The 20,648-nt window shown below is 39.9% G+C and overlaps 1 protein-coding gene across 3 annotated transcripts in view; it reads left to right on the forward strand.

Annotated features, from left to right (window-relative positions):
* The window catches only part of SRPK1 (SRSF protein kinase 1), an 84,306-nt gene that overhangs the window by 11,473 nt on the left and 52,185 nt on the right, over nucleotides 1–20,648 (forward strand). For all 3 annotated transcript variants that reach the window (XM_055262862.2, XM_055262863.2, XM_055262861.2), the window contains 4 exons: nucleotides 15,655–15,773; nucleotides 17,760–17,868; nucleotides 18,561–18,648; nucleotides 19,854–19,941. In XM_055262862.2, coding sequence (XP_055118837.1) covers nucleotides 15,655–15,773; nucleotides 17,760–17,868; nucleotides 18,561–18,648; nucleotides 19,854–19,941 — 404 coding nt within the window. The remainder of the gene's footprint in view (nucleotides 1–15,654; nucleotides 15,774–17,759; nucleotides 17,869–18,560; nucleotides 18,649–19,853; nucleotides 19,942–20,648) is intronic.

Below are 20,648 nucleotides of genomic sequence, written 5' to 3' on the forward strand. Positions count from 1 at the left end.
GGTGTGACAGTATGTCTAGAGGCTTATCTTGTACATTTTCTGCCCCGGGCTAGGAAATAGCTGTATCGCCAAGAAGTGGGAAATGGTATTTGGAGACCATAATCTGAGTGCTTAAGGAGCTTATTACTAGTGAGTTGGTTAGTCATTGTTTCTAGGCCTTTTCTGTGACTAGAGCTTAGGAAGTAAGTTGTGTTTTTTCATTTAAAAAAATCATGAGTTCATGTTATACTTAAACATGGAATCATAGGACCCAAGGATTTTTGTTTGATTTTATATTTCACTCTTCTTTCTCCTACGCTGAAAATCCCAGTTCTCAACATCACCATGATTGCTCATTTTCTTTTTCCTACAATGTATACACAGCAGTCTTAGAATTACAATTCCAGCACTACCCCAACAATATGATTACTAAAGAAGATAACAATTTTTGTTATTGTTCTTAGAGTATATTTCACTGGGGATGTAGAATCAAGTGACTGAATTTTATAGTTGCATTGACTAGTTCCTTGCTGTAGGATTATGCTACCACCTAATTTCTCAGATTCGTGTGTTTCATTTTGCTTTCATTTTACATCATCTTTGACTTTTTTAAAAAGTCCAAGTCTTGCAGAATTATTTGGGTCATCTAGGCTTATTGCTTAAAATAAATATTGTATGTAATTTGTGATTATGTTGGGTTTTTTTTTTTTTAGAATATGGCTTATGAAGCATACTATGAGTAAGACAAAAGGGAATGGTTCTGTGCTTATTAGAGTGTGTGAAGTGGGCCTCCTCCTTTATATCTAAAGAAGAAAAGGTTTCTTAGCTCCTGTTACCCTGTGAGAAGATGGGTCCACTATTACCACGTCTTCAGCTTTTTCAACAGAAGCTAGAACTTTGTTTTTATGTGATTCTCCAGATTGTTTAGTGTTCACAACTTTTGTTTGTCTGTTTTTTGTTTTTTATTTGAGATAAAGTCTCAGTCACCTAGGCTGGAGTACAGTGGTGTGATCATAGGTCACTGCAACCTCAAACTCCTGGGCTCAAGCATTCCCTCTGCCTCAGCCTCTGGAGTAGCTAGGACTACACCACCAGGCCCCCTTAATTTTTAATTTTTTTTTCTTTTCTTTTGTAGAGATGGGGTCTTGCTGTGTTAACCAGGCTGGTCTTGAACTCCTGGCCTCAAGGGATCCTCTCACCACTTTGGCCTCCCAAATTACTAGAATTACAGGTGTGAGCCACAGTGCCCAGCCCACGACTTTATTTTTTTTTTTTTACTTTTTTATTTTACTTTTTATTTTCTTTTTTTTGAGACAGAGTTTCACTGTTGTTGCTCAGGCTAGAGTGCAATGGTGTGATCTCGGCTCACCACAACCTCCACCTCCCAGGTCCTGGTTCAAGCAGTTCTCCTGCCTCAGCCTCCTGAGTAGCTGGGATTACAGGCACGCACCACCATGCCCAGCTAATTTTTGTATTTTTAGTAGAGACGGGGTTTTACCACATTGGCCAGGCTGGTCTCGAACTCCTGACCTCGTGATCTGCCCGCCTCGGCCTCCCAAAGTGCGGGGATTACAGGCGTGAGCCACTGCACCCGGCCCATGACTTTATTTAAAAACCATTGTATACTTTTGTTTACAGGCAGGATTCAGCTTGCAGCCTGTAGTATGTAATCTCTGCCTCAGAGTCTTTATGGTGAAAGGTAGGCATTAATAGGCCTACTGTTGCAAGTTCCCTCTCTGAGTGATAGTATTAAACACAGTTGTGGAAGAGCCCCATGGTTCCGTGGGCCTCGTAGTGGAGGATTAGCTTTGGAAATTTGAAAAAGACCAACAAAGATCAACTGTGAAGACCATAGTATCCAGTTTTTCAACTAATTTAACAAGGTATAACTTCAGAAAGTTATCAGAAGCCCACAAAATAATTGGAATACACTTAATTTTCAGATAACTGTAGTAAAATGTTTCCACTAAACACAAAAATCAGTTGGCAGGAGCTAGATAAATAAAAATCATGGCTTGGCATGCTGGCTCATACCTATAATCCCACCACTTTGGGAGGCCAAGGTGGGAGGATCACTTGAGCTTAGGAGTTCAAGACCAGCCTGGGCAATTCAGTGGGACCCTGTCTTAAAAAAAAATAAATTAGCCGGGCGCAGTGGCTCACGCTTGTAATCCCAGCACTTCGGGAGGCCGGGGTGGGCGGATCACGAGGTCAGGAGATCGAGACCACAGTGAAACCCCGTCTCTACTAAAAATGCAGAAAATTAGCCGGGCGTGGTGGCGGGCGCCTGTAGTCCCAGCTACTCGGGAGGCTGAGGCAGGAGAATGGCTGGAACCCGGGAGGGGGAGCTTGCAGTGAGCCGAGATCTCGCCACTGCACTCCAGCCTGGGGGACAGAGCGAGACTCTGTCTCAAAAAAAAAAAAAAAAAAAAATTAGCTGGGTGTTGTGATGCACACTTATATTTCCAGCTCTTTGGAAAGCTGAAGTGGGATTGCTTGAGCCTGGAAGGTCAAGGCTGCAATGTGCCATGATTGTGCCATTGTACTCCAACCTGGACAAAAGTCCAGGTGTGTAATTCATTGCTATTGGGTAATTTATTGGTGGCTTAAATGCCTTGAACAATATTGATGAGTATTTTAGGATGGCCTATCAAGAAGTTTCAGAAATTTTAATATATATTTTAACTACCACATAACAATTGTCACCAATTCTTGTTTGGTGAACAAAAACATCAATGGTATGAAGTTTAGTACTTGTAGTCAATCATGTTGATAACCTTTTTTAATTTACTCAAATTCTAAAATTTATGATCTGAGTATCATAGAGGCCTAGGCATTTTGAACAAGGCCAACAGTCCTTTTGGGGATAGTCTTGTGATTTTTTTTTTTTTTTTTTTTTTTTTTTTTTTGAGACAGTCTCACTGTCACCCAGGCTGGAGTGCAATGGCACAATCTCGGCTCACTGCAACCTCTGTCTCCTAGGTTCAAGTGATTCTCGTGCCTCAGCCTCCCAAGTAGCTGGGATTACAGGCACGTGCCAGCACACCTGGCTAATTGTAGTATTTTTAGTAGAGGTGGGGTTTCACCAGGTTGGCCAGGCTGGTTTCAAACTCCTGACCTCAGGTAATCTGCCCGCCCCAGCCTCCCAAAGTGCTGGGATTACAGGTGTGAGCCACCACGGCCTCTTGTGAACTTTTGTTTCCTGAAATATTAGGGTAAGCCTTATTTTGTAACTGATTATCAATGTACCTTGTAGGCAACCATATCTTTCTGTTTATTCAATTTGCTTTTTTTTTTAAAATAGAGACAGGGTCTCACTGTGTTGCCCAGGCTGGTCTTGAACTCCTGGGCTCAAGTGATTCTCCCACCTTGGCCTCCCAACGTGCTAGGATTACAGGTGTGAGTCACCATGCCTGGCCCACTTTGCTTTTAATTATTGTGCTACTCTTAAGCTTATGAACATTTTTTGATGTGCCTCCACTTAGCAATTTGATCAGAGATGCCAGGTTTTTTCTATCTACGTATGAGCTTGAGGACAAGCTCCCTTCTGCTAGTTTTTATGCCTTTTAGAATAGCTTTAACAGGAATTGTATTTTGCATTTTTTTTTTTTTTACTAGAAAGAAGAATGCAGTGGGATAAATTAGGTAATTCATGCTAATATTTCTAGGTAGAAGGATAATACAGTATGTGCTCATATGCTGTTTATCAGAAAGAGCTTCTCCTTTTGAATTACACAGTCCTGGATTTCAACCTGCCTCCAACACCATTGTTAGGTGAACATGGACAGTTTCTTTTGACTTTCAGTTCAAGTTGCCTTATCTGTAGATGGCAAGGTTATAAGGATGATATTGCATTGAGTGCCTAGCCCAGTACTGAGGTGAAATAAGTTTTTGGATGACTGCTTTCTTTCTCATGCTTCCTTCTTTACCTTAGATGGGTTTATCTTTGTCTTTTATGTGACTTTTTTTTTTTTTTTTTTTTTTTTTTTATTTTTTAGAAATAGGGTCTCACTTTGTTACCCAGGCTCTGGAGTACAGTGGCATGATCATAGCTTACAGCTGCATCACACTGCTGGGCTCAAGGGATCCTCCTGCCTCTGCTTCCTTAGTAGCTGGGACTACAGGCACATGCCACCAAGACTGCCTAATCTTTTTTTTTTTTTTTTTTTTTTTGTAGAGATGGAGTCTCGCCATCTGGCCCAGGCTGGGCTCAAGCATTCCTCCCGCCTTGGTCTCCCAAAGTGCTGGGATTACAGACATGGGGCCACTGTGCCAAGCCTATGTGACATTTCTTAATACTATTAGTGTATCAAGCTAATAGTTTTAGCTCATGTGTTGGTGTTTCATTTTCATGTATATTTATATATATGTGCGTATATATATGGTAGAGTTTGGAGTATAGTCACCTGAGGATCAGGGTTGAATTATATTTATTTGTATGTAACACCTGATAGGCACTCAAATTTTTATTTTGATATTGTTAGACCCTAGTTCCAGCTTAAGATTTCTGAGTTGAGAAACTTGGACTACTTGTGAGTATGTCTCAGAAGTTAAGTTTGGATAAAATTAGATATGTAAAGGATTATGTCAATTTGCAAAAGAAAAAAATCAGGAAAAATATATATGGAAAAGGTAGTGGGAGAAATTTAGCATTTATTGAGTTCCATTGTGTGTAGGTGCTAGAACTTAAAATAGCGTCTCGTTAAATCTTTGCATCAGATCTAAGTAAGTGTGATAACTCTAGAAGGGATACAGAGATGACTGGGACACAGTCCTTTCCTTCAAGAGACTTAGGATTTCTTAAGGGAAATAAGTATACAAACATTATTTTCTTCAGTCTTCTGTAACAAAGTACCAAAAACTGGGTGGCTGGACAACAGAAATTTATTGTCTCACAGGCTAGAAGTCTAAAAGGTGTCAGAGGGTTGATTCCTTCTGAGGGCTGTGAGGGAGAATCTGTTTCAGGCCTTTTTCTTGCCTTATAGATGGCCATCTTTTCCCTGTGTCTCTTCACATCGTCTTCCCTCTATATGTGTGTGTCTCTCTACATCCAAATTTCCTCTTTTTAAAAGGACACTAGTCATATTGGATTCGGGCTTATCCTGATAACCTCATCTTAACTTGATTACCTCTGTGAAGACCCACCCTGTATCTAAATAGTGTCACAATGCCAGTTATTGGAGGATAGCACTCCAACCTATCTTTCTAGAAGGGGCAAAATTCAGCCTCTAACACAGGCCTCAGAAGGCAGTTCCCTGCATTAGGAGATCTTAACCATTCCCCACCCCCAAGACAGAAAAGACTAAAGTTTATATGTAAGTAAACTAAAGTTTCAAAGGTGCTTTTTCCAGTCAGCTTTTAGTCTCTCTTTCTTTCTCTCTTTAATTTTTAGTTTTTTGTTATTTAAGAGATGGAAATCTCACTATCTTGCTCAGGCTGGCCTTGAACTCCTGGGCTTAAGTGATCTTCCACCTCAGCCTCCTGAGTAGCTGGGACTACAGGTGTGTGCCACCATGCCCAGCTTTAATCCATCCTTTAGAGCCATAACTAAATCATTTCTAAGACCCCAAACATACTATCTTTAAATCCGTTCCTCTCCCTGAATTTCCATTTTCTGAAACCACCATTTTGAATCATTCCAGATAAACTCCAGCATCGCTCACCTTCTTACTCCAATGTCACAACACTATTTAAAATAGCATGAGCACACTGTGTCCCCTTGCCCTACTTAATTTTTCTCTATAGCTCTCTTCATAGCCCGACATTGTAGAGCATGTATCTCCTGGAGAGACTGAGATAGGACTCTGCTGTCGCAACTTTTGCTGTTCACCAGCTAAAACTCAAGAACCAGATAGGTTCAGATAAATTACGGCTATTTTTTGTCACTTCATGCTAGAATGTAAACACAGTGAAGGCAGGGACCCTATACTTGCTCACAGCTGCATTCCCAGTGCCTAGAAAAAAGTACCTGGGATATCTACAGACACTCAGTAAAACTAAGTTGAATAAATGAACACATACTTGCTTGTTTCTTTTCTTTTATTTTCTACCTACAATGCTAAAATTTATGTTCAGGCACTGTATTAACCACAGGATTAACATATCCTCGCAAATGCCCTAGGAGGTAGGCATCATTTCTGCCTTCATTTTATGCATAAGGCGAGAGCGCAGAGAGCTTCTTACACTAACAGTTTATTCAGAGTTTTGGAGCTCTAGTAAACTATGGAGCCAGGATCAAACTCAAGTCTCCTGACTCCAGAGACCTTTGCTGTAACTATTATCTCCGCAGTGGTCCCCAACATTTTGCTTTCTGGTTCCCCTACATTTTACAAACCTTACCAAAGGAATCTTTTTTATTTTTTTGAGATAGAGTCTTGCTCTGTCGCCCAGACCAGAATGTAGTGGTGCGATCCCAGCTCACTGCAACCTCTGCTTCCCAGGTTCAAGCAATTCTCCTACCTCAGCCTCCCGAGTTGCTGGGGTCACAGGCGCCCGCTACCATGCCCAGCTAATTTTTGTATTTTAGTAGAGACAGAGTTTTGCCAAGTTGGCCAGGCTGGTCTCGAACTCCTGACCTCAAGTGATATACCCGCCTCGGCTTCCCAAAGCTCTGGGATTACTGGCATGAGCCACCGCGCCTGGCTCCAAAGGAATCTTTCTAAAGCATTTCTTTTGTAGGGCCACTCTAATGGCTCTACTTCCTTCTATGTAAAGTGCTTCAATGCTTGACATTTAAGGCTCTTCACAGTCTAGTTCTGTTGGGGGTAATGGACTTTAACTGAAGAATGAATAATAACTAAAGACGAAAAAGAAATACCTTGTACACATCCCGGTTCTAGGCATTTAGGATATGCCGTCGAACAAAAAGCCGCCCTCATGAAGCTTACATTCTGGGAGTGTCTGGAGGAAGACAATAAAATGCCAAGTGCTGAAGAAAAGTAGCAGGGTAAGGGGAGTGGCAGAGGGCATGTGGCAAAGACTGCTGTTTCATATAGGAAAGTCAAGGAAGTTCTCTGAAAGGGTGCCACTTTAGCACAGGCCTAAGAAGATATGTATAGAGAGATGGGTTGGAGGGGGCAATGAGGAGACAGATCACATAAGGTCTTGTAGGCCATTGGAAAAAAATCTGTTTGGAGTGTAGTGGTTGCCTAATTGTGCTTCATTAAAGATCACCAGTGTTTTGTTCTGTTTTGTTCGTGAGATGGAGTCTCGCCCTGTCGTCAGGCTGGAGTGCAGTGGTGCGATCCTGGCTCACTACAACTTCCACGTCCCAGGTTCAAGCGATTCTCCTGCCTCAGCCTCCTGAGTAGCTGGGACTACAGGCACGCACCACCATGCCCAGCTAATTTTTGTATTTTTAGTAGAGGCGGGGTTTCACCATGTTGGCCAGGCTGGTCTTGAACTCGTGACCTCAGGTGATCCGCTTGCCTTGGCGCCTCCCAAAGTGCTGGGATTACAGGCATGAGCCACCGCGCCCGGTGTCTGTGTAGAATTTGTTGACATTTTTGTTTTTTTTTGGAAAATGTGAACTGGAGTTCAGAGGGCTTTAATGTGAACTGGAGGTCAAAGGGCTTTAAGAGGGAGGTTTTAGGGAAAACAGATAAGAAGGCATGCTTGACACTGGAAGAACCTGGCAATATGATAAGTTAACTTTTTTGAGATGGAATCTCGTTCTGTTGCCCAGGCTGGAGTGCAATGTCATGATCTCGGCTCACTGCCACCTCCGCCTCCCGGGTTCAAGTGATTCTTCTGCCTCCGCCTCCCAAGTTCAAGTGATTCTTTTGCCTCAGCCTCCCAAGTAGCTGAGATTACAGATGCCTGCCACCATGCGTGGCTAAAGTTTGTGATAAATTAACTTGTAAAAAATATAGTAATACATACTTAAAAAAATAATTTCTTTATTTCAGTAGTTTTGGGATACAGGTGGTTTTTATTACGTGAGTGAGTTCTTTAGTAGTGAATTCTGAGATTTTAGTGCACTAGTCACCTGAGCAGTGTACACTTTACCCAATATGTAGTCTTTTATCCCTAACCCCCCCCCATCTTCTCCCCAACCTTAAGTCACCAGAGTCTATTATATCACTCTGTATATCTGTAAGTCCTGATAGCTTAGCTCCCACTTATAAGTGAGAACATACGGTATTTGCTTTTCTTCATTCCTGATTTACTTCACTTAAAATAATTGCCTCCAGCTCCATCCAAGTTGCTGCAAAAGACATTTCATTCCTTTTCATGGCAGAGTGGTATTCTATGGTGTATAGATGCCACATTTTCTTTATCTGTTCGTTGATCGATGGGTACTTAGGTTGGTTCCATATCTTTGGAATTGAGAATTGTGCTGCCATAAATACTTTAAAAGTTCATTGCATAGATACATTTTCAAATATAGTAAACATTCATAATGCAACGTATTGATCAATGGGCCTGAGTAGATGATCCTTTTAGCAATTACAGGTTTTACCTTACATGAACAAATTGGTAATCAAATTTAAATAAACATACGGGTGATCTATGCAGCTAATAAATATATTCAACCCACCTCTTGTTGGACATTTAGGTGTCTAATTTGTTCCAATAGAATACACAGTGGAAGCCTTTTTAAATAAAAGCTACAGGCTGGGTGCGGTAGCTCATGCCTGTAATCTCAGCAATTTGGTAGGCCAAGGCTGGAGAATCACTTGGGCCCAGGAGTTTGAGACTTGTCTGGGTAACATAGTGAGATCACAGCTCTAAAAAAACTCAAAAATTAGCCAGGCATGGTGGTGCACGCCTGTAGTCCCAGCTGCTTGGGAGTGAGGTGGGAGGATCACTTGAACTGAGGAGGACAAGGCTGGAGGGAACCGTGATAGCACCACTGCACTGCAGCCTGGGCAGCAGAGCGAGACCCTGTCTCAAAAATAAATGAATGAATTAATGAATTAATTAAATAAATGCTACATAGTCCTCTGTCTCACCTTTTCCCTATACATAGGCCTACTTCCTAAAGCAACTACTTTTACCCATTGCTTTTTGTTTATTTTACTAATAGTTGGATAGACGTGCACATCTCCAGCATACTTACTGCTATTCCTTGATTCATCAGCTTTAGCTATTACCATGAATTCTTGCTATGATTGAGGAAGATGTAGTTCACTTGTACTATCACCACTTTATCTCTCTCTTCCTCTCAATAAAGCACTATATTTGGACCTAGTTTTCTAATAGCTTTATTGAGACATAATTTGCATGCCATAAATTCACCATCTAGTGTACAGTTCCATTGTTTTAATATATTCAGAATTGTTGTATCTCACCATGATCTAAATTTAGAGCATTTTTATCCTCCTGTAAGAAAACTCCAAACCCATTAGTAGTCACTCATCATTACTCCCTTTACTCAGACCCTGGCAACCGCTAATCTACTTTCTGTCTCAATGGATTTGTCTTTTCTGGACTTTTCATGTAAGTGAAATCTTATGATTATGTGGTCTTTTGTAACTGGCTTCTCTTAGTATAATGTTTTCAAGGATCATTCATCTTGTTAAAGCAGGTATCAGTACATCATTCCTTTTTATGTATAGATATATGAATTTTGTTTATCCACTCAGCAGTTGGTGGACATTTGGATTATTTCCACTATTTGGTTGTTATGAATAATGTTGTATTTGTATATTCCACCCTGTCCCCAGGAATCAGTCAGCATTTTACTTTATAGTACATTCTTAATAAGTTCCTGCATTTCCAAGGTAACCAGATCCCATTCAGGTTAACACTATTGGTAACAAAATCATACAACTATGCATTGTGAACACCCATGTACAACTTTTTGTGTGGATACATGTTTTCATCTCTTGGTATATACCTAGAAGTGGAATTGCTGGGTCATATGGTAATCCTAATGTTTAGCATTTTGAAGAATTAACAAATGTAAAGTGGTTGTGCCATTTTACATTCCCACCAGCGATGTGTAAGGGTTCCAGTTTTTTTCACTTCTTCACCAACACTTGTTATTATCTATTTTGATTACTTTATAACTTTAATATACCTTGAGTAGGAAAACTTCAAACTGTTTTGTTGTCTGCTCTCACACCACAACAATGAACACAGACTCCTGTGACCAAATGTATGAGACCTTTTCCCCCGCCATACACCACACAATCAGTTCTGCAGCAGATACCAGCTAGATGTCCTCTGATTCAATTCAGTTCTGACAGGGTCTTCTTGGACACCCCACGGATTGAGGGCTCACTCCTCAAGACTGCCTCTCCCCCATTTCCAGTGCCAGTTGCAAGCCCAGGTTGTTTTACCTGTGCTTCTGATCAACTGGCTATAAATTGGGTTTCCCATGACACCTCCTTGGGTTGAATTAATTTGCTAGAGGAGCTCAGGGCAACATGTTTACTGGTTTTTTTAAATAAAAGATATTACAAAGGATAGAGATGAATAGATGCATAAGGCCTAAGGTATGGGAAGGAATGCAGAGCTTCCGTGCCCTCTCTGGGTGCACCACCCTCTAGGAATCTCTACTTATTCAGCTGTCTGGAAGCTCTCCATACCTCATCCTCTTGGGCCTTTCATGGAGACTTCATTGGATAGGCATGAACAAAGCATGGACAACTGTGTAGAAATGTGATTGGAGAAAAAGAGTACGACCTAATAGACTGAGTATGGAAACCCAGCAGGGCCTGTCTGTTCAGATTCTTGGCCTCTCTGTGCATCATTCCTTCCCCCAAGGTGTGGGGCTCTGAAATGGGGATCTTATGAATCAGAATCAGATAAGGTAGGTCAGATAATTTCTTTATGGAAAGGCACGAGAGGATTACATTACTGCATTGGGAAGAAAAAGGAGCAGGTGAAAGAGGGCAGGAGGTCTGTTTTCTGAGGCCTGCTTTTGAGGCCTAAAGAGCCCCAACATTATAACAAAAGACTAACAAGCACTGTGGGAGTTATGAGCCAGGAACTGTGGATGAACACACACACACACACACACACACACACACACACACACACACACGAAAGCATATGCCTCAACCTTTGTTTTTGGTTTCATTAACTGTAGGCACTTTAACTTTGTAACATGAGAATATTGGTGGACTTTTCTTTCTCTCCCAACTGCCCCCTAAATTCTGTCTTTACAGTCTTTACAAAGAATCCTTACGTTCTACTTTGTAGCCATAATTATTGTGTGCTTTATCATTAGGTTGATTTTGAAGTAGAAAATCAATAATCTGCATTTATGTTATTTTGATCGTGTCTTGTGCTATAATTACATAACTTTTTTTGTTTAGATTTTGTTTCTTGGAATTCATAATTATGTTTTTCTCCCTTGTGTTACCTCTTTTTTATCATATTGTTAGATTCTTCCAGAAAGTATGTCTCAAGCATACTTTCTTGTCTTTGTTTTTTCCCTGGAATCTCTCAGAGCCCTCTGGTCTCTGGCTCTAGGTCAGATTAAATGCATTTCAGGCCTTCTCTATAATTGGGCTCTTGGAACTTCCTTTTTGGTTCTTCTGTTTTTGATCTGTAAAACAGAATCCTGCCGGGCGCGGTGGCTCACGCTTGTAATCCCAGCACTTTGGGAGGCCGAGGCGGGCGGATCACGAGGTCAGGAGATCGAGACCACGGTGAAACCCCGTCTCTACTAAAAATACAAAAAAAAATTAGCCGGGCGTGGTGGCGGGCGCCTGTAGTCCCAGGTACTCGGTGAGGTTGAGGCAGGAGAATGGCGTGAACCCAGGAGGCGGAGCTTGCAGTGAGCCGAGATCGCGCCACTGCACTCCAGCCTGGGTGACAGAGCGAGACTCCGTCTCAAAAAAAAAAAAAAAAAAAAAAAAAAACACAGAATCCTATGGATCCTATGTCTTCTTTCTCAGTTTTACTGCTTTGTTTTCTTGACCTCAAGTAACTTCTTCAAACAAGATGAATGGGAGATAAGTTTCAATGTCGGTCCATATTTGAAAAACTTTATTCTGCTCTCAAATGCTGTTGAAACTTAGACTAGGTTAAAAAAAAAATCCTCAGAATTTAGAAGTCATTGCCTCATTGTCTTTTAGTGTATTGGCTTTCTGATGAGATAGATGATGACAGTCTAATTATTGCCCTTCTAGCTTTTTTTACCTAGAAGCCTTTAGAGTCTTCTTAACACTGGGATTTAAAAATTTCCCTAATAAAAAATTAAGTGGAGCTTCCATTCAATCTCCAGAAATTTCTTGAATTTCTTTAATAATTTTATCTCTTCTATTTTCGTAAGTTTCTCTTTCTGCAACTCTGATTATTCAGATGTGGGAACTTCTGGTTTGATTGTGTTTGTCTCATCTCTTTTTGAGCATTATTATCTTGAATAGAGATATTACGGGATAATGGGTGATTATGAGATAAGTGGGCCTTTGTTTCCGCCTACTTTTAGGGAATGGTCAACTTTATTTTCTAAAACTTCTTTCTGACTTTACTCATCTTTTAGACTAGAGCATCATAGTCTATATGGAAATCGGCATCATTTAACATTTCTCTATTCATATTAACTAGTTTTTAAGTTTTGTCTTTCTCCTGAATGCATATCTCTCTTCTAGGGTCAGTTTTCCAATTGCTTATCTTGGTCTCTGTCTTTGGGGCCGTGGGCTTTCCTCAAATGTTCAATGATCCTTAGTCACCTTTTATTTTTATGGATGAGGCATTAGAGACCTGATTGATAGCCCTATGTCCCTAGCAAGCCTTTTTCTTTTTTTTTTTCTTTTATTTGAGACAAGAGTCTCGCTCTGTCGCCCAGGCTGGAGCACAGTGGCATGATCTCGGCTCATTGCAACCTCTGCCTCCTGGATTCAAGCAATTCTCCCACCTCAGCCTCCTGAGTAGCTGTGATTACAGGCGCATGCCACTGCGCCTGGCTAATTTTTGTATTTTTAGTAGAGACAGGGTTTCACCATGTTAGCCAGGCTAGTCTTGAACTCCTGGGCTCAAGTGATCCACTGACCTCGGCCTCCCAAAGTCCTGGGACTGTAGGCATTAGCCACCGTGCCTGGCCAGCTTTTTCTTTAGAGTAAATAGTTAAGAGGCTACCTGTGTGATCTTTGGTCCCACTGAATGCCGGAATCTGGAAAACTTTACTCTGGGATAGCATCATCCACACTAACAGCAGTTGTTCTTTCCAGTTTATTTTCTTTAGAGAATAGACCTCCTTTTCTTCCCCTGCAAAATAAATACCAACCTGTCTGCTGTGTAGTGTACGATGTCAACTCCATTATACAAGCCTTCAGTTAATCTTCCCCCACCCCTTTTTTTTTTGAGACAAGGTCTTGCTCTGTCGCCCATGCTGTAGTGCAGTGGCACAATCATGACTCACTGCAGCCTCAACCTCCCAGCTTCAAGCATTCCTTCCACCTCAGTTCCCCGAGTAGCTGGGACTACAGGCACATGCACCAGCAAGCCCGGTTAATTTTTGCATTTTTCTTAATGATGAGGTTTCACCATGTTTCCCAGGCTGGTCTTGAACTTTTAGGCTCGAGGGATCTGCCCGCCGTGGCCTCACAAAATGCCGGGATTACAGGTGTGAGCCACCGCAACCGGCCCCATTTCATTTACTTTCAGTAAGTTTGAATCAGAGAATCTGTTTCAGAATTCCATCTTAATCTCAAATTGGAGAATGTTGTTGTTCATTCAGACTCCTTATTTCCACTTAGGAAAGTGGGCCAGTGTATTACTAAATAAATTTCCCAAAGACGTGTTTTCCGTTACAATGAACATTGAATCATGCAGTTTTATAGCTAATTTTGTGTACCCTGGGGGATTAAAAAGAAAATCAAGAATTGAGGGGAATGGCCACCAAAAATCTAAATCATTAGTCACATCAAGGTATTTCTTATGTCTTAAATAGCTCAGTCATAGCATGTAACTGGTTTTGCTATTAAAATGTTTTTCTGTTAATTGAATCTTTTGAAAAAATAATCTGATGAAACAGGTTGATGAAAAGGTAAATAAATACTGAAAAATTAAAATTAAGATGTGTTTTCCTTTAGCCATTGAAAGGAATGCTGTGTACCCTGCCTTTTTGTTTTGTTGTTGTTTTTAGACAGAATCTTGCCCTGTTGCCCAGGGTGGAGTGCAGTGACGTGATTTCGGCTCACTGCAACCTTTGCCTCCTGGGTTCAAGTGATTGTTGTGCCTCAGCCTCCCAAGTAGCTGGGATTATAGGTGCCTGCCACCACACCCAGCTAATTTTTGTATTTTTAGTAGAGATGGGGTTTCTTTATGTTGGCCACGCTGGTCTCAAACCCCTGGCCTCAAATGATCTACTTACCTCGGCCTCCCAAAGTGCTGGAATTACAGGCATGAGGCCCAGAGGTACCCTGCTTTTTTTGCTTAAAGCTCCTAGAAGACAGGCAACTAATAAGTGTCAGAACCTGAATGCAAATTCAGGTTTTTCTGCTGCTTGAACTTCTCAGTGCACAAAAGTTGTGATATGACTAATTGAAGACATATAGAGAAGGAAATCAGTAAATATTTTTAATGCATTATAAAATGAAATATGATTTTTACCTATCAAATAAGCTAAGTTTTCAGAATGAGGTAGTACTTAAATACCAAAAGCCCATGTGTGGCTGGTGGGGGTGTAACTTAGTACAACCTTTTTGGGAAACAGTCATACTACATAAAAATCATTAGAAGCGAAGCATTCATGGCCACTGACTGGAAGGAAATATTCCAAAATGTTAATAGTCGTTCTGATTAGGTATGTCTTGAAACAAGTGTTTTCCAAATTTTCCACATTTAACATGTTATTTTTATAAATAGGAATGTTTTAACACCTACTTAGTAGTTTAATTTTAGGGAAATAATTCTAATTACAGAATAAAGATTATCCAAAAGTATTCAACAACTATATTTTTAGGAGTGAAAAATTGGAAATAAGTTAAATGTCCAACTGAGCAGAATGTGCCAAAGTAAGCAGTGATACTTCTAAGGGAAGCATATTAAGATTTTTTTTTTTTTTTTTTTTTTGAGACAGAGTTTCGCTCTTGTTGCCCAGGCTGGAGTGTAATGGCACAATCTCATCTCACCATAGCCTCCACCTCCCGGGTTCAAGCAATTCTCCTGCCTCGGCCTCTCAAGTAGCTGGGATTACAGTGCCCACCACCACACTGGGCAAATTTTTTGTATCTTTAGTAGAGATGGGGTTTCACCATATTGGCCAGGCTGGTTTTGAACTCCTGACCTCAGGTGATCCACCCACCTCGGCCTCCCAAAGTGCTGGGATTACAGATGTGAGCTACCATGCCTGGCCTCCATGTTAAGATTTAAGAGATTTCATAGAAATGAAAAAAGTTTATAATAGAAAAAGCCAGATGCAAATTTGTTTATATAGTATGTGATTACAGATAAATATTTTTATGACGATACAGCAACATAATGGAAGAAGATTCAGTAGTTTATCAGTGATTATGTTTGGATATTGAGATTCAAGTAATTTTTCTCCGTTGTACTTTTTAATATTTTTCAGATTTTATTATGTACTGAAGTTTTAAAAAAGTAGTATTTTTCTAACATGAGGTAAAACTACAGCTAATATTTTCCTAGGCTGCCACTTGGTAACACTCTGTTCATACTATCTGAAAGTTTAGTTTTTTGTGGGGAGGGCAGCATTTGATAATGTCTTATTTTCTTCTGTCCAAATGGAATGGGCATTTTTATATCATTTCTTAGATCTGAAACTCAGCACCGAGGCTCTGCTCCCCACTCTGAGAGTGATCTACCAGAGCAGGAAGAGGAGATTCTGGGATCTGATGATGATGAGCAAGAAGATCCTAATGATTATTGTAAAGGTAAGTTCATAAGGAGGTATGAAGTGAGACATGAGCCATCTATTTGCAATTTCTCATTTGGGTGTTTATCAGCATAAACACAGTTTTATTGCTGTTTACTTGTATCTTTTTCTCTAAAACATAGGAAATAGTATTTGTTGTTAGTCTGACTTAATTTATCAAAGCCTAATTTTATATTAAATGTTTTCACCTTTTTCCTCTTTAAAAATTATAATACATACTTACCTTAGAAAATTTCAGAGCTGTGTTAAACAGAAAAGAAAGTAAAAGACTTCTGCAATGCTATCAGCCACATATAACCAATGGTAACATTTTGGCATATAGATTTTTGCAAAATACCTTCTTACTACTTTTTTTCTCATAGTGATGGCTGTTAAGTTAAACTGGAATTACAGACACTTAAATGGTGTCATCAGGTTGCCTGTTATCTTTTCTGTTTCTTGATGAAACTTTCTAGAGTCTTTGGGTAGGAACACAAAATGGAATGTATCATACCATCTAGGAGAAGAATGTGGTCCTCCTTATTCTCAGCTGACAAAGATAAATATGAAAATACTTTGATTCTTGCCACTGTTGGCAGCCTTTTCAGGCCTTCCTCTGTTTTCTGTTTCTTGGGGGTTTTTTTAATTTTGTTTTTTTGAGACAGAGTTGCCCAGGCTGGAGTGCTGTGGCACGATCTCAGCTCACTGCAGCCTCTGACTCCTGGGTTCAAGCGATTCTCATGCCTCAGGCACCCACCACCATGCCTGGCTAATTTTTGGGTTTTTTTGTTTGTTTTTTGTTTTTGTTTTTGTTTTTTTGTTTTTGAGGCAGAGTCTCGCTCTGTCGCCCAGGCTGGAGTGCAGTTGGCGCGATCTCGGCTTACTGCAAGCTCTGCCTCCCGGGTTCATGCCATTCTCCTGCCTCAGCCTCCCGAGTAGCTGGGACTACAGGCGCCTGCCACCATACCCAGCTAATTTTTTGTATTTTTTTTTTTAGTAGAGACGGGGTTTTACCGTGTTAGCCAGGATAGTCTCAATCTCCTGACCTTGTGATCCGTCTGCCTTGGCCTCCCAAAGTGCTGAGATTACAGGGGTGAGCCACCATGCCTTGCCGCTTTTTGTTTTTTGTTTTTGTTTGTTTGTTTGTTTTTTGAGACAGAGTCTCACTCTGTCGCCCAGGCTGGAGTGAAGTGGCACAATCTCAGCTCACTGCAACCTCCACCTCCTGGGTTCAAGCGATTCTCCTGCCTCAGCCTCCCGAGTAGCTGGGACTACAGGCATGCGCCACGATGCTGGCCAATTTTTGTATTTTTAGTAGAGACGGGGTTTTATAATGTTGGCCAGGCTGGTCTTGAACTCCTGACCTCAGGTGATCCACCTGCCTCGGCCTCCCAAAGTGCTGGGATTACAGGCATGAGCCACCATGCCCAGCCTTAATTTTTGTATTTTTAATAGAGACAGGTTTCACCACGTTGGCCAGGCTGGTCTTGAACTCCTGACCTCAAATGATCCACCTTCCTCGGCCTCCCAAAGTGCTGGGATTACAGGCATGAGCCACCATGCCTGGGCTGTTTTGTTTTGTTTTTATTTAGAGAAACAAAATCCCGTTTGCTTACTTGCTTTTTTTTTTTTTTTGCTAAATAAACAATTATTCTGTCTCCTAGAAAACACCTGAGACTGTAATTGTAAATATATATGTTTAGATAAACCTATTGGATTATTGAGAGACAAGAATATTGTGATATACAACCTTTTTATTGTTTTTGGATGAGGCTGTTGTAGGCTCAATCTAAATCATTATTCACTTTTTTTAATAACATGAATTCAGTAATACTATGTGGCTGATTTGACTATTAAGATTTTCTTCTGTTGAATTGATTGTATAAAAGAAACTTTTTATTGATAAAAGGTATATAGATGTTGAAAAATGTGATGTAAAAATGCCTTTTCTTACCATTGTTTCTCGTCCTGGTTTTTCTGATTATATTTCCCCCGTTTCTTCCAGGAGGTTATCATCTTGTGAAAATTGGAGATCTGTTCAATGGGAGATACCATGTGATCCGAAAGTTAGGCTGGGGACACTTTTCAACAGTATGGTTATCATGGGATATTCAGTAAGTTTTAGTGGTTCTGTAAAAGAATTAGTTAGATGATGTCTAAATATGTTTGAGTTTCCACTGCTGATCCAGGCTTCTATCTCTAGCCTGATTCATTTATCAGAATTTTGTTGTTGGCAATAGTCTCCATATTCTTGGAGAAACCACTTTTCTTTCCTGAAGAATCAGTATTATATATCTGCCTTTCTACTTTAGAGACAAGAGTGATTAAATTAATGCTGGTAAAGCTTTTGTCGTTTGATTTTTTTGTGATTTTTATCATTTTCTTTTCACCCAAATATTTCTTCTGGCTGCCTATGGGAAAATATTACAGGTTTTAACCTTTTAGTTTTTGCCTATGTACAGATATATACACAGAACACTTGGAATTTGGTAATATCTTTCCCCTTATTTATCCTCATTTTGCAGTTTTGCTTGTAACTCAGGGAGATATTCAAAAGAAGGATTTTAACTCAGAGAAAATGTTCAACAACTGAGATTATCTGAGAACAGATTTTTTATTCTTCCTATAAATGAAATCTGGCCAGTTAGTGTCATTAACAAGTACAAATGTTCCCATAGAAGTAGTTTGTTTGGGCTACAGGGAAACGTGAAATCAACATTTGTCCTTTTAACCATCTTATAGCTAAACCTTAGCTTCCTAAAGTAAGGGTAGGCTATGTAGTCTTAATTGCCTGTTTGTTTCTTAGGGGGAAGAAATTTGTGGCAATGAAAGTAGTTAAAAGTGCTGAGCATTACACTGAAACAGCACTAGATGAAATCCGGTTGCTGAAGTCAGTGAGTATTAGATTATATGTATGAATGCGAAGAATTATAAATAAATCAAGTTTCATTGAATTAAAACACACCAAGTGGAGACTGTTTAGCATGGATAATTTTCTCTATGAAGTTCTAGTATCCTTAAAGAGGTAAAGGAAGACAACAATATTTACACATTCCATGCATGTAGTAGGGAACTGGTGGCAAATGCTATGATTAGAATTCTTCTTACACGCATGAACCAAAAAACCTTTCAAATGAATAAAAATATTCACTGAGCATGTTTTACAGGCCAGGTAGCTACTGTCATAATGTTTTTTTTTCCTACTATGGTTAAAAGGAAAGTTGTATAAATAAATGTATAGCATCTTTTTTGTTATTTTCAAATATGTTATAGAATACATAATATAAAAATACTGTATTTACTGATTCCATTTATACCTGGAAGCTGAGATAAATTCTATCAAAAATGTGTTTTTAGTTTTGTTTTAAATTAGGAATATGCCAGTGTGGTAGAAGGAACTTAAACTCAGAATTAGAAAACCTGGGTTTAGGTCACCTTTACCCCAGTATGTCCTCCATGTTACCATTTTTTTCTTTCTGAGTCTCAGATTTTTTATTCGTAAAGTGAGAATGTTGCACCAGGAGATTTCTATGGCAGTAGTTTTCTTTTTTATTTTCAACTCCTGGCCTCAGGTGATCTGCCTTAGCCTCCAGAGTAGCTGGGGTTACAGGCACAAGCCACTGCACCTGGCTTAAGACAGTACTTTTCAGAATGTCCGTTTGTGACAAGATGAGGAGCCTTGTACCTACCCAAAAGTAAATCAGCATACTGTTTTCTTCATTGAGAACGTTTTTCCATGGAAAAAAAAAATGTCCGCTGAAAAAAACAGTGTGGTTAGTGCTGTAGTTGATTTGCATCCTGCAAAAGCTTCTTAGTTCCTCATAGCCTGGTAATCATCAGTTAATTTGGAGGCCACACTTTGATTGATATCAGGGAGCAAAATAGTTTAATTAGAAAAATAGTTCCTGTTGGTTGTATTTCCTCTTATGAATTGACTAAGATTTTTCTCCATTAAAGCTATTGAAATTTTAGTATATTTAAAAAATAGATTTATGTGAGCTCTTTCTTATAGTTAATTTGCTATAAGTATTCTTCCCCTACCATTTGGCTTATTTCCATGTTTTATCTTTTGCTAAATACTGTCTCTTCCCTACTACAGGTTCGCAATTCAGACCCTAATGATCCAAATAGAGAAATGGTTGTTCAACTACTAGATGACTTTAAAATATCAGGAGTTAATGGAACACGTATCCTTTTAAAAACCTATTTGAGAATAGATCATCCCAATCCCAAAGAAAGGAACTAGATTTATTGTGTAGATGGCCTTGGTGTCTTTTCTCAAGGCAAACTATAATAAAATTACCTCTTTTATTGTACACTTCCGAACACACATCTGAATTTTGTCTAATTTTGTGTGGTGTGATTTTTCAGAATATTGCTTTAAGCTTGTTGTCCTCTTTTCAGGCAAATTAAAGCGAAATCAAAGGAAACTTTTAGAAAATGCCTTGTATCACTAAGTAAAGAGTCTATGATTTTTGTCAGTTAGCACAGAAACTTTAAGGGAAGTAATTTCTTATGAAAAATACTGGGTAGGCCAGGCACGGTGGCTCATGCCTGTAATCCCAGCACTTTGGGAAGGCCGAGGCAGGCGGGTCACCTGAGGTCAGGAGTTCGAGACCCACCTGGCGAACATGGTGAAACTCTATTTCTACTAAAATACAAAAATTAGCTGGACCTGGTGGCAGGCTCCTGTAATCCCAGCTACTGGAGAGGCTGAGGCTGGAGAATCGCTTGAACCGGGGAGGCAGAGGTTGCAGGGAGCCAAGATTGAGCCCACTGCACTCCAGCCTGGGTGACAGAGCCAGACTCTGTCTTAAAAAAAAAAAAAAAAAAAAAAGGAAAGAAAGATACTGTCTAAAAGAAAGAGAAAAAGAAAGGAAGAAAGAAACTGGAT

Source organism: Symphalangus syndactylus, chromosome 23 (assembly GCF_028878055.3).
Source record: "Symphalangus syndactylus isolate Jambi chromosome 23, NHGRI_mSymSyn1-v2.1_pri, whole genome shotgun sequence".
NCBI classification, from domain to species: domain Eukaryota; kingdom Metazoa; phylum Chordata; class Mammalia; order Primates; family Hylobatidae; genus Symphalangus; species Symphalangus syndactylus.